This window comes from Pieris rapae, chromosome 4, assembly GCF_905147795.1.
Source record: "Pieris rapae chromosome 4, ilPieRapa1.1, whole genome shotgun sequence".
In the NCBI taxonomy this organism is placed as follows: Eukaryota; Metazoa; Arthropoda; class Insecta; order Lepidoptera; family Pieridae; genus Pieris; species Pieris rapae.
The window spans coordinates 10,516,800-10,535,067 of NC_059512.1; the positions used below are offsets into that span (position 1 = coordinate 10,516,800).

The window sequence follows — 18,268 nt, forward strand, 5'->3', positions numbered from 1 at the left end:
TAACAGCGACATGAGAGTGTTAATATGAATACAGGCAGGTTTATACTGTATTATTTGTAATAAACATATTACGTTTTTTAGCAAGCTCTCGCTATGCTTATTTCATGACGTAATATACATATGTATAAAACTGATAATATGATATTTTTTTGTATAGAAACACTCTAAATGTCAGTGGGCTCGTGTGTTGCCGGCCTTTTAAGAATTGTTACGCTCTATACTTGAAGGACCCTTAGTTGAATTGGTACGGAAATACTTCAGTGAGTAGATGATTCAGAGTGATGTGTAGTAAAAACTGCCTTAAATAACGCGAATTGTGGAACGATGAATGTCACTACTTTTTGCAGCCACTATGTGGAACCAGCTGCCCACAGAAGTATTTCCACATCAATTCGCCTTAGGGTTCTTCAAGAAAAGAGCTTATATATTCTGATAAGACCGGTAACGCACTGGCGAGCCTTCTGGCAATGTGTGTGTGTTTCGATGGTGTGCTCCTAGTCAGTTTGCCTCCTATTACATAAAAATATGTATATCTTGGACATTAGATATGTTTTTTTTAATGAACCAAGTTGTTTTTAGTGTGTATGTTACTAGACAGATCTAGCGTAAAAGACCCATCAGTTGTATATTAAAAGGTATAATAAATATGCAAAAGCAATAAAACATTTACTTGCGCAATCAAAATGCTTCCCAAAGAATTTGCAATGAAAAATCGAGTACCAAATATGTCTTACCAGTTTAAAATATCTGACTGTTATATTTCGCATGCTTTTTGGAATAGTAATTAATTTTACATGAATTTTTATAAGGCTAAGAGATGAATTTGTTAACATTTATTAAGAGAAGCTTTCCTGTTTCACTAATTCATCTTTAAATTTTACGCTGATGTAACTGTTATAACAACGATCACTATTTTATTACAAAGGTTTTAATATAAAAGACTATTATTTAAAAAATGATTTTAATATTTACACAAATAATGCGAGATTAAATAAATGAATCTATTTTTAAGGCAATGCGATAAGTTTGTTGTGTTATAGAATGTTTTTCCAAATTTTAATTTACAGAAACTTTAATATAAAAGACATCAACGCCCGATCATCTACATATTATTATATATTTAAAAAAATAGTTAAATATTGTTTTTTTACTTACATCTGTTATATTGGGGCTTCATGGAAAATTTCTTTGGATAATTAACATAAACAATCTTTATTAAAGGAAAGGCATTCTGTTCTGGTGTTGAATTTTTACACTTAACACTACCTAGCACTTAAGACTAACGTGCACTAACACTTATCACAAATGATAGAACATATTTATTAAAAAAATAATTGCAGGAATGATTGCGGAAAAGCTATAACTGGTTTAAGTTATTTAAATACAGAATAATATAAGTCCGTACAATCAGTCTAAGACGTTGTAAAGTGATTTATTCTTAGACATCAAATGTCCGTGTTGGACCATTGACGCGTCAGTAATCTTGTTTTGTGTAAATCGCTACTGATAGGAAAGATACAAAAAGTATGTAAAACCGGATTTTCCATTTATAGAAAAATAATACCTTGTTATGCAATTTTAGATAACTAATCTTACAATATTCGAATTAGGTGTTTAAAGTTGTGTACTAACGGTTGTATATTTTATGTATAAAGCATAGAATAATAATAAAACATTCAATTTTTTTAACAAGTAAACAATTAGAGGAACATGCTGTCGATATTTGGAGTTGAGAAATGCCGGTTTTCTCACTATTTTTTATTTACCATGCGAGCAAGCCCATATAGACAGACACAGAATAAATAATTAGACAGAAACAGAAGAAGAAAAGATACAGGACAAAATCCACTCCACATTGTTACAACGTTTCCAATAATGTTATGTACGAGATGACGCCACTTTAATTTTACCCATTTTTACTGATCTGTGGATGTGCTTTGGCAACATTGATGCATTATGTACACATTAACTTTTTAATTTTTGGGTTCAATGATAAAGTATATGTATCATGTACTTATACAAATATAATACAATACTTGGTTTTCAACATTTAATATGTTATTTAATCATTATAATACTGTATTTTAAAACAAGATATTTTAAGTTATTTTCGTGACAATGTTTCGATATTAAGATTATTGTTTAATTTGTTATGAGAATTCAAATTCAAATTCAAAATTTATTTATTAATGTAGGTAACAATGTACACTTATGAACGTCAAAAAAAGAAATATTAAATGAATTTTATTTTACATTTACTGCCAGTTCTCAAATCAAGGGCGTAGAACGGAAGAGAAGAACTGGCAATAAACTCTCCGCCACTCTTTTGAGATTAATCTTACCTTGCATCCCTCGCAAGTGAAGGCTCCAAAATGAAAACCGGCTGCCGGCTCTCCACAGACTTTACATTGCTGGTTCATCTGTAAAAAAACAACAACATAAAGTATTTTAAATTGTAAAACTATCCTATGTCTGTCGTGTACCTTAAAGTACCTTAAAGTATTTTAAATTATAAAAGTATCCTAGTGGGTCATTCATACTTTAGACAGTAATTTTATTTAACAAAAACAATTATTACAAGTTTTTAGATGTCGAATTTTACGAAACCAATTTTTTTTACTTCTAGTGTAACTCCTATAATGGCACTAACATTGTTGAATAATTATATAAGTGGATCAAATTAAAAAGTTTAGTAGAAATATGGTGAAACTGTCATTGAGTGTTTTTCTAGACTTCTTATAGTATAGTTAATATTATCATATTTTGTAACTTCAATCATTATTATTATTAATGTAACATTTTTATTTCCGTTATGAAAAATATATTTTAAACAAGAAGTTATATCATATGATTAATTATTACATAATATGTGCACGTATTAAAGAAAGTAAAATATTACTATTTTATTTATCCTTAAATTTGAATTCTAATCATAATTAGTAATTTCAATCTATATAAATTTGAAATCATAAATTAATTCAATATAATCAAAATCATAAATCATCCTCCTCAATTTTGCTCCTCATCTGTCTGTCTTTTGCTTTGGTGATCCAGTTTTCACTACCTTTTCTTTTTATTTCATCAATCCATTTTTCCTATGGGCTACGTCTTGATCTTTTATTCAACCTATTAGTATGCAAAATATTGCAACCTTAATTAAATAAACCACAAAAATTTGTAATTATCTTATTTTTTTCATCTTCACTTGTATGAGTTATTACGAAAATAAATTTGAATGGCTACTTGAAATTAAAATCACTTGTTTGAATCACTAACTTTTTGCAATCTATGACTGACAGTAGATAATTGCAAAAACAACAAAAATACTAAATCAATAAAGAGCTACTTAACGTCAAATTCATAACATTTCGAGGTTATAGTTAAGTGTTTATTTAGCAATTTACTTTTAATTATAACATTATTTGACGTTCGTTTCAAAAGTACATATTGTCCATCAAAGATATGTTGACATATTATTATGTCATACTTAGCTGTCTCAACTCTGAATGCACCCTTAGTGTCGTCTATCTAATAATAAATAATATTCTAATAACAGATCATAAATTTCATGAATCGTGCAATGAAAATTAATGGCTGATTAGGCCCACCTCATATAAGGAAGACCTTTTAGCTTCCAAGTGGAAAATCTATATTAGATAGATAGATAAGATTCTAAATCATAATAAAATAGTTTTCATAATCTGCTAATAAAGGACTCTAGGTAATTTAAATGTAATAAAGTATAAAGAAGGATAAAAGTAATATTGAAAATTAAAATAATACATATTTTGATCTTAATAATTTGTTTAAACCACAATTCAGTTAGCATCGCGTGTGCACGGTGTGTATTTAGTGCAAGAATTTCCTCGTCGACAGCTCGTGAGGTTTCGTTAAAAAATTAAATATAAAACATAATAACATGGTGTTGAAGGAACTCTGATGTGGCGTGACTTCTCCCTGTTATCGCGGTTTGTAAACGAGCTTTCGTTGTTACAATTGGACGTGAACATTAATTTGAGAAATTTTAATCAAGTTTATTATGAATATGGGCTAAATGACTGTTTCGTATACGAGAGCGATGCTGGTAGTGTTTTTAAAATACACGTAGTATTTATGCAGACATCTTAGATTATAGCGTGTTTTGTTTAAGGTTCAAAAGTACACGTACAAAAATTTTTTTTATTAACTTTGCTCTACAAATCCCTAACAAGTTATAATAGATTTCTGTAGTACACTATACTTTTATTATACGTTTTACGAAGTCAATCGTTACTGCTATAATATTATAATTATGAAGACTTTTTTAAACATACACGCAGGAACGGTAAGATAAGTCTTTTTGTTATCCTTTTTCTGTATTAAATATCCATATATTGGGGAGGATATATAGGCAATATTCCTAAGAAAAATAAAGTCAATGTTTAACGATTCCAATATATATATATTTGTTTTAGTAATTAATTTGCGAATTTGTAACGAGGTCGAAATTCCATTATCGTTCGCTGACGTGCTTAACACTGCTTGTTGGAGTGAAAACGATCCGTCAACGTTCAACAATCAAAACGGAATCTCGGCGAATAAATATAAATGCATTTGCGTTCTCTTTTTAAACGACTCTTTTGATTAATTAAAAACTGAATTTAATTTTTACACCAGTTGAGATGGCTTAAAAATTACCAAGATACCTTATTTATTATTCCAATAGATAACTACAAAACTAAGTTTAACAAATAAATTAATTATTTGATCAACTGGTGCAGTAGTATTGAATAAAACAAATGTATTTTAAGAAATGCGTCCGAATCAAAGTGTGACAAAATATGCCGATATAATGATGTTTTTTTTTACAATTTTAAAAAGAAGAGCAAATCAAAAAGAAGATGACTCGTTAAAAATAGCAGGAAAAGACAAAGGAAAGGAATGGAAAGGTTTAGAAGGAGGCTTTCACCATTTCAAACCATATGTGTGTATGGTCCATATCGATACATATTCGTTCGACTCACATTTAGCTATACGTAAATACTTTTGCAATAGAAGTTAAGTATATAGGTATAAAAAAGGCTGTGTTATTATTATTATTTTATGTTGCCAAGAAGAAGTAAAGTAAATAAGTCTATAGTAAAGTAAATAAGGATAGTCTGGGACGGAAAAATAATGATTAATGTGCGCAAGGATTATAGCATCACTGGACGAATTTAATAATCAGCTAATTGCAATGAAGTGTGAAAAATTAAATTTTTCCCAATATCAATATATTTAATAAAACACTCCCCAAAAAATATACACGATAAAATCCCAAAAAGCAATACATAGTACCCAGTGACATTATCTAAATTAGCACACTCTTATCGAAATAAAAATAAATACCGTTGAATTTATATCGATCCGAAAGCGAGATACAGTTTTTACTTACATTTTATGCCCATATTCAAGTCCTTTTAAGTACATGCTAAATTTGTTCAAGGATCAATTTAAGCTGTCAAAGACGCATTTATAAATTGTCCCGCCTTAATCTTGGCGACCATCTTGAGCGCATGAATGATATATCAAAGTCCAAAAATTTGGGTTGCAATCTCAATTTTATCTGATTATTTGCCCTTTTGGGATTAATTAAGTAATACTTATGTGTTTGCGCTTAGCTTTGTTGATTGTATCGTAATTGTTATTGATTGTGATTTATTAAATTTTATCTTTATGACGTATCGGGGAGCTGAATCTGATATGAAGCGTAAAGGGTTTCTGCCGTATTTGGCGACAACAATCTACAGGGCTATTAAACGTAAAATACGACAAATTAAACGTGTGATTTAAGTCTGTCGCTGAATGTTTTTAAATTAAAACGATTGAAACGACGATACATTCTCGTAAATTGATTTTTAAAGAAGCTACAAAGGAAATATTACGACCCTATTTACAACTCATATTTAAAGTGAATGCCTATATGTATATCCTGTTTTGTATAACATTGTGTTCTTAAGGATTTTATTTGTAATTGCAAAAACAGTCTAGATAGTAGTTTACACATCATTTGAATTCACAACACAATATTTTAATTGTATTCGAAAATAAATTGTATTTACGAACCACTATACTTTTTTTTCTTAACAGTACCTTAATACTTCAATCATTCTTATTTTAATTTTAATTTGCCAGTACATATTTACATTTTTCTTAAAATATTAATACAAATTATTAAAAAGAAAATCAAAATAAATTTAAAAAGTTAGGACCCTGTGACAATACATATTTGTTTCTTATTCTTGTATTTAATTATATATATATATACCAATGGCGCTATAAAATAGTTCATTAAATTGCATACGTTTGCGTCTGCTAAATCTGACTTTCCATGTCACGCTGAGATAATAAGTAATTATTTAAATTAAAAAATAAATACTCTTATCGAAAGAATAGTGTTAACTAAACCGATTTGTTTTGATATATTGTATTTTTCACCTCCGACCACTTGCTCTGGTATCCGCTGCTTCCTACCCTTATACCAAGCTGTTTGGTGACAGATTTAACATCAGGGTACATTAAGGGCGTCTGATATTAGAGAAATGTTAAGGCCTGCAGAAGCTGACGAAAACACACTGGAGCAACCTCCTTACTTGGACTATATATTTATTATAATATAAACTAATTGTAAATACAACATATACAGATTATATGTTGTAAGAAAAGCTTACGGAAAACATCAAAGAGAAAATGTCACATTACCATGAGCTGTCGGAGCCTCAATAAACACAAGAATGTGTTCGCTTTACACTTTACAGCGTGAATGGAACGATTTACATTTGAAATGAAAAATAACGCTACTTACATTGTTGTCCTTAAACCTTACATTTGTATCTCAAGACTAGTCGTAAGCATTATTAAATGAATAATAATTTGACAGATCTGAACGAATGAAAGAATATTACAATAATTCTTTATTTATCTAGTACTTGTTCTAATATAAAAATACAATTTTATTAAGTTTCGGCGAGGCAGAAGGCGACCAACTTTTCCCACCCTATTTAATTTTTTGCCAACTATCCTTGCAAGGCTATTGTTATAATTTATTTAAAGCAAAGAACTTTAATTTTATTGCAATTTAAAATTCGCACTTCTTTGAAATGGGAGCGTCCTTTTCAACAATAAGACAAAATAATTGTGTATTACCCATTGGCTAATTAATTAAACCATGTGATCAGAACCTTGGAGTGGGTTTGACTACTGATTGGCACCACATTCCACGATGACATGGAAGACTATCCTCTGACTTCAGGCATCCTCTATTGAAATTTCTTTCTACATGTTACAATAGCGTGTCAATGTTACTTTTAATATAAAATATTATTATTTTATACACTTTTTATTTTATTTTAGTTTCAGAAGGAATAATTAACCGAGTGCACATGAGTGCACAACAATAGCATTTCTTACTGGATAGTAAAATAAACAATGAAATTTAAATAATAATTGCAACTTAATTATTTTACTCTAAATAAGTTCAATTTTAATACGCAGCATTAAATACTTAATAACTAGAAACAAAAACAAAATGCCACATAAAAAATACTAATTTATTAAAAGTATGAGCTGATTATACACTTTTTGCTCCATTGACCTTTACAAGATACCTTTTTATTTCAGATTAATATTGATTGATAATTACGAGATCTTCCTAATTCAAACTACCATTAAGTATAATACTCAAAAAATAACATATTCGATAAGTATTTTAAGAAAAATATTGTGATATTTTGTTTCTTATAGCTCAGTTATGCATTGATTATGTATTTAGGACTGAAACATTTAACTTTATGCCTGCTTATAGTTCATAAAACTAAATAGAACACATCGGAAACTAAACTACACTTACAAATCAATATCTTTATTGTAGAAAATATATTTCTATATATTTCTGTTCCATTGGATCGACAGACTGCTTCAGCCGAAAACCAGCAATTGTCTGGAGGTGGCACAAATCAGGGAGCGCTGGAAGTTGTGTAATTTCATGGGCCAGTACATTTTTTTGGTCGCAGATCCAGTGGACGAGTGAGTAAATATTACATTTTTATACTATCGATCGTATCGTAATCAGTTTAGCTGTTTAAACGTGAAAGCGTAACAATATTCTTTCGTTATCTTCTAATTTATCACCGTACCAGATTATAATTTGTTATAATTTGTGGCTTCTAAATGTTAAAAAGGATTAAAGTTGAACATATCGACTTAATCCGATCCTAATCAATTGCTACCATAAATTATATTAAAGTAATATTATGTAAATCGCTTACGTAATCGACTAAAATACTTTTTTGTGATGTATTTTTTATGAAAATAGGTTTAAATACCACCCTTAAAATGCGTAAATAATTAATGAATTACTTTATTGACTTTAGTATTATAATATTTGAAAAACAAATGTCAATTCCATCAAAAAAAAAAAAAGGTGTCAATGTTGACGCTATATTAACTTAAGTATATATATAAGTTTAAATATATGTCTATGTTCATCTCTACACGGATGTTATCCGGCGCCAATCTTACGTCACTTTGCTAAAAACTATAGGTTTTATAGGCAACAGAACCAGAAAAACCACAGACTAGATCTTGTTACATATGTATCTGGAGCTATTTAAGTAATTCGTCGAATGAGTGACAAACACACAGAATGGAATGATGAGAATGAATTCATTTCCGTAGAAGGAGAATGCCTGGGCCAGGTAATTGGGGCTAATTATAGCTAAGAATTCAAATACAGATCCAGTTTCGACGCGTTTACAAGAAATTAGATGATATGTTTTTATGTTAATGCGTCGTTTAATTGTACTATAGCATTATCCTTTACTTTTATTGAACGTTTAGTTTACAAATTTCACCTACAATTGTAATCCATTATTAATAGCCTAATCATGCGATTCACAATACATACAAACAATACATTTGTACCCGGACTGCACTAATGGATAATATACATCAAGAAATAAACTGTCTCATTTTTGGATTCTTCAAAATAGATACGATGTCTCTGGGCTGGAATTACGAGATTTGCTTGTACTATATCTCAATATAACACATATATTAAAGTTCCTCGTTCAACTTGACTTGTAATATACGCCTTAATTATATTTTACAATGGCGATACTCAATTTATAACTACAAAAATTACTATGTTTATGTATTAAATAAACAAAGCATTACCGAATTAATCGGTGATTGCAAATTGCTTTTTAAACAGCTTGAAAACTTAATTTCACATCCCTGTCATCCAAAGTTAATAATATATTGCAATTAAACCAATTTCACAACAAGCTGTTAAAATTCCATCAAAATTGGCTTCATGTACGGCAATATTCTTAAAATATTATTTATTGTTGAGGTTTTAAATTAAACTTCGTAAACGATTGCTATCTATAATTGAAGGTAATATAGACATTATTGCGCGACCGATTTTCGGCTTAACGGAAAGCAGAGCATTTTATTCACGATGGCTTGATGATACTGAAAGATTTAGGTAGAAACACTTTACAAAAAGCAGTCTATAAGCAGGCATAGCTCATTTATTTATATAATCCTATATTTTTAAACATCAATGTGATAATGACAATTTCCATAATCTAGTTACTTATTTGTACAAATAAACCTAATTAAAACGTGTTTATTTGTTATTACCAATTTGTTTTAATGATCTAATACATTATAATGAAATTATTTCTGAATATTTTTAAGTAAAATATACCTGTGTAAGGGTAATAGTAATTTATAACTTAATAGTTATAATATATATAATAATAAAAAAGTTCCAACACAATATTTTTTGAGAGCGTACGCGAATGTGTAACTACATGTTAGAGATGTTTTCCTTATTCAAATTATTAGCCAAACTTTTCATTTTAAGCTATTATATTATAAGCTTTAAATTTTGCAATAAAATTCCACTGCTTTGATATTCTGACAAAAACCTATATCAATTACGATAATGATTATCGTTTTTGCGTCTAAAGTACAAGTTTTTGTCCCGATACAAAACTAATAAAATAGGCCCTATTAGTAATTTGCGATGACATTTAAGGACCAACCTTCATCATCAATCTTCTAGGATTAATCGATAGCGTTATTTACATTCAAACTATGTCTTGGTCTCGCTTGTTTCAATGGGTTTACACTGTCCTTGGTTTGATTTGCCGAGAAACAATTATTGTTTTGGCTATAATAGTCGAGAACGATAATTCTGAAATTTTGATTGGGTTTGGCACCGAGATGGAGAGAAACACATAAAAAGGGTTTTTAAGAACTCAATACATTTATTTTTAACGATAAATACACTGTATTTTACAAGAATCTTACATCTAACCTATATAGTAATAATAATAATGAAAAGAAATGGAAAATAAAAACAAATTTAAGAAGTTTGGTGGTTAAAATATTTTAATCCTAGGGACTTAATAATAAATAATGCTCATTATCAGATATCTGTGTACACAGTCATGAGTTTATACGACTGTTATGGTAAATATTACCTTGTTATAATGAATTTACAGTATAGATGCAATATACGTAAACAAAACAATAAGTCAACTGCGTATGTGGAAATAAAAATTTAAAATACCTTAAAGGATTGCGTCGCACATGAAAACGTACACATGTTGAAAGTAATTGCTATTTTTTATAGAACTACTAATGTTGTTAAAGAGTCACTAAGATGAGAAAATAATGAAAACAGCTGGAAGAGGCCTGTGTGTCACGGGACATGCTGATTACCCAAAACAAAAGGGTCAAGTGCTATATTAGATTAAATTTAATTATGTCTTAGAATTAAGTATGTTTTATGTAACTTAAATAAGTGTTAGTATATTGTACTGGGTGTCAGCAATAAAGGCTAATAAATAAATAAATAAAATTTTGGCACACTAAATCCGTTCTTATTACGTAAAATAAAGTAACTTCTCTGCGTGTAGTCTCGTTTAACTTTAATCTGGCGGAAATACTGACAGCGCGGAATCACGGAGAAAGTGCGGACAAGAGGGCACGCCCTTTGCGTCCTATCTCTATGTAATTACGGATTTTGGGATTCGTGAATAACCCTCATTGTAATTAAATAAAATAAAAATTAATTTGTATAGGAAAGATTGGTGGATTATTGCATATGAGAACCATGTGCAAGACACATTTTAATCATGTGACGAAGTGCGAATAATACCATTTATTTTAATATCAACAAAAATATTTACAATTTGCATAAAAATCATTAGTTGCGTAAGAAATTTACTATGTTTATATTCATTTTGTTTCGTTAATACGTTCCAGGACCTCCGTTAGCTTTCTTCATTAGTTTCTATATACCTAATATGCAATAGACATTAATATCCTACTGGACAATTTAAAGTTCGAGGCGGAAATTACATAGAATCTAAATTATTATACTAAGAATCTGTACTCCAGTGCGCATAATATTAATTAACTAATTAAAATAAATCAATAATTATTGTGCCGCACTTCATGGTCTGGGTGTTTATAATTCACTTTAATAATTATTTAAATACAAATATTATAAAGAAGAGTATGTTCATAATAACTTTAAATATACTTGAACGACTTCTATTTTGTTTCCAACACTAGAATGCTTTATGTCCCTAAAATACTATACAAAGAGGTCACTGGCCAGAAAACTACAATAAAAAGTGGGGAATACAAAAAATAAATATGTACGATAAAACATTTTTTAATTAAGAATAATAGTACCGTTTTTTATAGAACTTTTTTATAGGCTCGCCTGATTTTAAGTGATACCACCGCCCATGGACAATCTCAATGCCAGTGGCCTCGCGAGTGCGTTTCCGGCCTTTAAATAATTGGTACGGTCTTTTCTTGAAGGAATTGGAATAAATACTTCAGTGGGCAAATGTAACAAATTATAATTATTTAATACAGTTTTGTGTGCTTTGAAAAAGGTTCATTTTTTAAAAACATGCTATTATTTGTAGAAAATACTAACATATTTAATTAAATTATAACCCGTTTATTATTTGTAACATTGTACTAGTTAAAAGTAACTGCTACATATAACACGGTCACGAAAAATTACACGGAAAATTAAATTGTAACGCCTCCACTACTGTATTATGTTCCGCGCAAAACAAAACATTAATAATACATATATTTTAAAACTAAGTGGACCGTACAAATTGTAAGGTCAATGGCCATAGACGTCAAATGTTATGCACCAGTTTGAAAATTTCGTCTTTATTGTGTGGAAATAGGGGTGTCAAAAATCTTTTCATATGAACGAGAAATGAACATTTTGTCAATATGAATTAACTTATATTTGTTAAAAATTAGAGTGGAATTTTAGACTATATATATAATAACACTTACGTAAGTCATTTAAGTAACCAGATCTCACAATTTATTTACCCGGTTCTAAATAAATGACATCGTAAGTTTTAAGACATATTTACCCAAAGTAAGACCACTTTATTAGAATAATCGTTATTGCCCAGTGATATTTAATCAAAGAAATCTAATTTATTTATATTAAAGAAATCTATTTCAATTTATAATCTAAAAGAAATCTGATCATTAATTTAATTATAATCAATTAAATTTTATCATTAACATGATTTATTGGAAACAATAAAGACACTATAAGAAAATCTCTTAAAAAAACATCATAACTTTATTAAATTCATTTTATGCCAGTAAAAATATTAAATAAACATTTCTAATTCGAAGCAGGTACTTAACTTTAATATCCAAGCTCCGACCAAAACTTTGCCTATCCTGATAGTACCTTGCTTTTAAGAGTATATTAGAAAAAAATAATCCCTTCTCTCTCTCTCGATATATTCTCATCAAGGTGGACGTTACACAACACCTGGAATGATTTACGCTCAAATATTTATAAAAGTAAATTTATAAGTAAGAAAATATCGCAAGGGGAACCCAATATAGGGTTGTATGGACTTAATTAGCATAACCTATATTAATTTTAATTCGTCTTTTGTAAAAAAGCCTCGGTCTGCCTAATACAAAACCTCTTGTACTATAAATGTTTTTATAACAAAATTAATTAATTAGATTGACAGCATTCGTTATTGTATAGAAGATTCATTTGCAATAAATTGACCTGAAAATTGTCGAGTCATCCGCCAATTATAATTAATTATTTAAGCTGTCAATTAAAGTTTAAATATAACTAAGCATTAGATCTTAATTTTGGCTTCAGGGCGCGAGTGAACTTTTTAAACGATTTCTAATTCTATTGAAACCTTATCACTTTGCGAAATGAGTAAATCTTATTGAATTAGTTTCTAATAAGATTATTATTTGTGATAATGAATTGAAACAGGAAGTTAAAATAAATTTCGTAATGTTTAAAAATGTGAAATTGTTTTGTAGTTTTTTTATAGAACAGGGGCAAACGGGCAGGAGGCTCACCTGATGTTAAGTGATACCGCCGCCCATGGACACTCGATGCTAGAGGGCTCGTATTTTGACGGAAGCATTTTATATATTATGTTATTACTTTGAAGTCCTACCAAAATCTTCGAAACAGGTATGATAAATTAAATTACTCCAAATTGAAAAAATATACAGACGTTTCTCAAGCGTTAAAACGCTCGTATACACTTTACAAAGCACCACCGACTACGTGACTATGTGAAAAGCCAACACAGCCTTTTACCAAATGTTAAAGAGCAAATTTGCTGACACGCAATTTGTACTTAAACAAACTTGGGCAAGTTTCTCTAGTGCTTTTATTGCGTTCAGTTTGTTTTTGACCGAAAGTAGATTAAATAAACGATGTTTTAAAATTAAATAAATTTTATCAAATATATGTTTTAATGTAAAGTTAAATAGTTTTATAAAGTTAATATTTTAGAAATTTATTTGTATTCTGAGTTTATTATTAGTTTTTTTTAATCTACTCCCCTGCCATCGTGTCACTTTTTCTATCTCACATTTTTTTTCAAAAAAAAAATGAAATGCATTTCACTGCTTCTAATGTTTCATATTAGTTGGTAAATAAATGTTTGTTTGAAGTTGTCAATAATATCTAAATTCTATTTTATTTGTCAATTATATTAACGTGGAAATAATAAATAAGCTATGAAAAATTAGAGTTTTGTTTCCGGTTTTAAATAGGCCAATTAAATTACTTACGTTAAACCATAAGTTATAGAACCGTTTCATTATACTCATTCGTTATATTCTGACACATCGTTTGTATTATAAAGAAATCAGTAATACAATAATAAAGTTAATTTGCGTGTCTTCCCAATGCCACACGACATAAACATATTTATTTACACATCGTTATCCTTATACAAAACGTACATATAATAAACCAGGTTAGGTTACATACGTTATTGGGCAACGGGCGGCCTTATCGCTATCAAGTGATTTATTCTAGGCAACGGGTAAAGTAAAAGAACTGTATAAATAACTAATAAAAAATAATATGTAACACTAACTATAACTAAAACCTATAAAACTATAATAATACTAACATAAACAAAAATGTAAAATGTAATCCAATGGTTATCAATCACAATTAATATATATAAGGAGCTAATTACGAGTTAAAAGATGATTAAAATGAAGATTTTTAAATAAATTTAAAAACTGAGCATACACACACACACATAACTGCTTACGAAGATTTCAACGCGTCGTTTATAAAACAGATTATACAAAACAATATATTATTAATATATATGTTATATCAAAATACATATCACAAAACTGATACAGTTCGAACATGCAATTAGGATAAAGTTGCAATTTCATCACTTAAAATGATCGCGATCACTAAAGGGATAAAAACGAATAATGATTTTCAAATTTTCGATTCATCGTATAGTGTAAGCGTATATATTTCTTAATATTTTTAGGTTTAATATAGAAATTAAATATAGATGAGTTGGCTATCTCTGTAACTGCTTTAGACTTTTCCATATCTTCTCAACCACAAGAGAAAACTTTTTACCAACGAATTTCCAGGCTCAAGACCTAGAGGGCAGCAGTATAAGCAAAAAAAATACATATTATTTATTACTGTATATTTCTTTTATTTTGTTAGTTACAGTTTCATATTTGTAAAGCTTGCATTATCACGATTGCTGAAAACTTGCATAAATAATACAAAAACGTGTGTAAAGACAATTTTATTTAAATATGTTTAATTATTATTTTTTATTCTTAATTAATAATTTAAAATGTTGGTACTGTTCAAACCTCTTATATATATATATATATATATATATATATATATATATATATATATATATATATAATTATTTCTACAACATGTTAATAAATAAAATTACCGAAGAACTTTATACTTCCAATCTTATTGGAATAAGAGCGGAATTAATTATTGAGGTGTCAACTCTTGTACTGCAATATTATGACCACCAGCGTTATGCAAGTAACGGACCCATATCTCGTTACATCGACACCTCCGAATCCGAATTCAGACAATAACACGAGGGATCGATTAAAAAATCGATTTTAATATCATCGAGACATTGGTAAATGACGTTACCGTTAGCTTTGTTTATCGATTAATATGCGAGATTCGATTAATTTCTCTTTTGCTTTGGGCGAAACGATATATCACAGAGTTTTCGGTCAATTGTGTTTCTACGATTTCTATTATTTTTTTTCTAATATGATGAATGGTCATTATTAATACAGCCTAAAAGGTTTTCTTATTAAAAATTGGCTGTTAGGAATTTTGTTTATTAACTTAAGTTATTTATTTAATTTGTATATTGCAAAAGATAGATACAATATTCCATAGAAAATTGCAGGACAAATTGAAATGTAAACTAAGATCATAATGAGCAAAGTTTACTATAATATGCAGGTATGCCTTGCAATAAACAAAAGAAAGTTGCATACCTGGACCATGATTTGCTACGACCGCTACCTCCAAAATGATAAATTTTTGCTGTATTCCTGAATCTGGAGTGTGTTGGCCGATTGTCAGACAATCCCCAGAAATGGGGAGGGGTCACAAGAAGAACTGTACTATACCCCCAGGAAGATTAATATGAAATGCAATGCACAAAAATCAAGTGTAATCCTCAAATTATCTTCAAAGAGAGTATGGTCAGAATATTGTAAAAATGCACTTGCTGGCTAAAACCCATTAATTTTAAATTAATAATCAAAAAACATAAATTGCATTTTATGGGATTCAAACAAAAAGTAGGTCTCTTACGAGTTCTTAGTCAGACACTTGATTAATATTAAATATGTGGAAATATTAAGTATTTGTTTATATATAATATAACGGTTAAGTTACCTCATCTGAAGAAAGGTAAATTCTAATATTTTTTTTAAATAAAATAGTTTTATAGTATAGATAATATAAGAAAAATATACATTAGTTTACAATATATTTAAAGAAAACGGCAAAGAAATTCAGGTTTTTTTGACGTAAATATATGGCGTCTGGCCTTTCTAATTACAAATATCCAAACAAAAAGCCAAAAAAATCTGACACCAAGACCAAAGATTATAGTGCAAATTTTAAAAGATATCTTGATAAGTTAGATTGAGTTATACTAATAATTTAATTAGTAATGACCTAAATATTTAATTAGTAGGTTAGCATTAAAGTATATTAAATCATAAAATATATCGATAGTGTCAAAGAAGGCATTCAGTGGATATGTCTAGTAACATCAGTACTAGTACCATCTAGTCTATGTAACATATCTAGTTTCATCCTATACTTAATCTCCCAACCAAATAGTACTAAAAATACCTTCGCAACGTGGTACCAGTACAGTTTTGCGAAAGAATATTACAGTAAAATTTAATCTGAATTCGCCTTTGAGAGGTCTTTCTCTGAGATACAATTATTGGTCATTTATCACATGTTCCGACGCACAGCGTTTTTCACCGGTGATTGAATTAATGGATAACCGCCTTTAACTTATAAAAATATTACGCATATCCTTTGACTTTACAATGAGATATGTGGTGCATATGTCTGCATCGTTTTTATAAGGAAGTGATTAGCCATCTGATACACGTCTGCAATTACACACAGAAAAAAGAATTTATTACTTTACAGGCACTGTACCTTCATATTCCTATTACCTTTATATCCATACCCCATATTCCAGATCTGCCTGATCATGAACCAAATAGTTTAAATTTACAAAAAACTAAATTCTCGAAAATAGTAGAAGAATTTTCAAAGCAAAATATCTCGAACAACGTATTATTGATATTCTTATACTGTGAAATTTATTTTTCTTATTAGATACAAATGTCATGTATAAATACAGTCTAATATGCAATTAGAACCAGGTTTCACCAAGTGAATTGCGCATCTTCATTTCGCAATCCCAAAGGTCGCAGGAAAGTTTATATTAATTTACATATTTACATACAAAAACGGTCTGAATGCTACCAGTAGTCACACTCGTGAGTTCATAGCTATAAAATATAAGAATAATGACCAATTAATTGATACAGTGCACTAACTAAGAGAGAAAAGTGAAACTAAATAATATAACACAAGACATTTTCGACAGTACTTTAAACTAATTAATTGCTAGACTACGCTAATTCATATTTTTTTCTAGGACTGTAAGAGTATGTGTTATATTATAGGACAGTAATGTCTTTATAGTTTCACTACACGTCTATATACTGCATATGAAAATAGGCGTGAGAAATGTCAAGATTCCGTATGAAAATTATTAGGAGTACATACATCGTTAGATGGACAAACTAATACGATGCGCTCAGAAAGTATGACCGCTTACGCATAACGCGATTCTTGTCAATAATCATAGTTGTCTATGAGCTGGTTTCATTTCATTCGCAATGTTTACCTGCCTTGTCTCAATTCGTATGCGAATTGCTAGATGATTGTGGAGCCACCCACGACAGGGATTGGTATAAGTGAAAATTTAGTATCTCTTTATCGCTTAAGATAAAGTTATGGTATGTATTACGTATATTGTGACCAACTGAGCGTAAATAAGGTAGGTTTTTCTTATTGTTAGTTTTGAAGGTATCATACAAAACTTTTTGTGGCTAAAGTGAGTTGTTAGTAGTACGTACGTTTTATTGTAATCTTAGTGTGTGTAAATAAATAGATTTTTCGTTTAAACTTTAGATATTTTTTAACACTTCCTCTTTTCAGTACAGTACACATTTGAAAGATAGAATACTTACTTTCAAGACACAAATATGCAGTATTTACAATTTTCTTAACGTATATTATAGTAATAAGAATAGGTAATTATAA

The 18,268-nt window shown here is 29.1% G+C and overlaps 1 protein-coding gene across 1 annotated transcript in view; it reads right to left on the bottom strand.

Annotated features, from left to right (window-relative positions):
- The window catches only part of LOC110995399 (protein embryonic gonad-like), an 85,813-nt gene that overhangs the window by 43,149 nt on the left and 24,396 nt on the right, over nucleotides 1-18,268 (bottom strand). Inside the window, exon 2 of the mRNA XM_022262556.2 lies at nucleotides 2,343-2,420. Within this exon, the coding sequence (XP_022118248.2) occupies nucleotides 2,343-2,420 (78 nt within the window). The remainder of the gene's footprint in view (nucleotides 1-2,342; nucleotides 2,421-18,268) is intronic.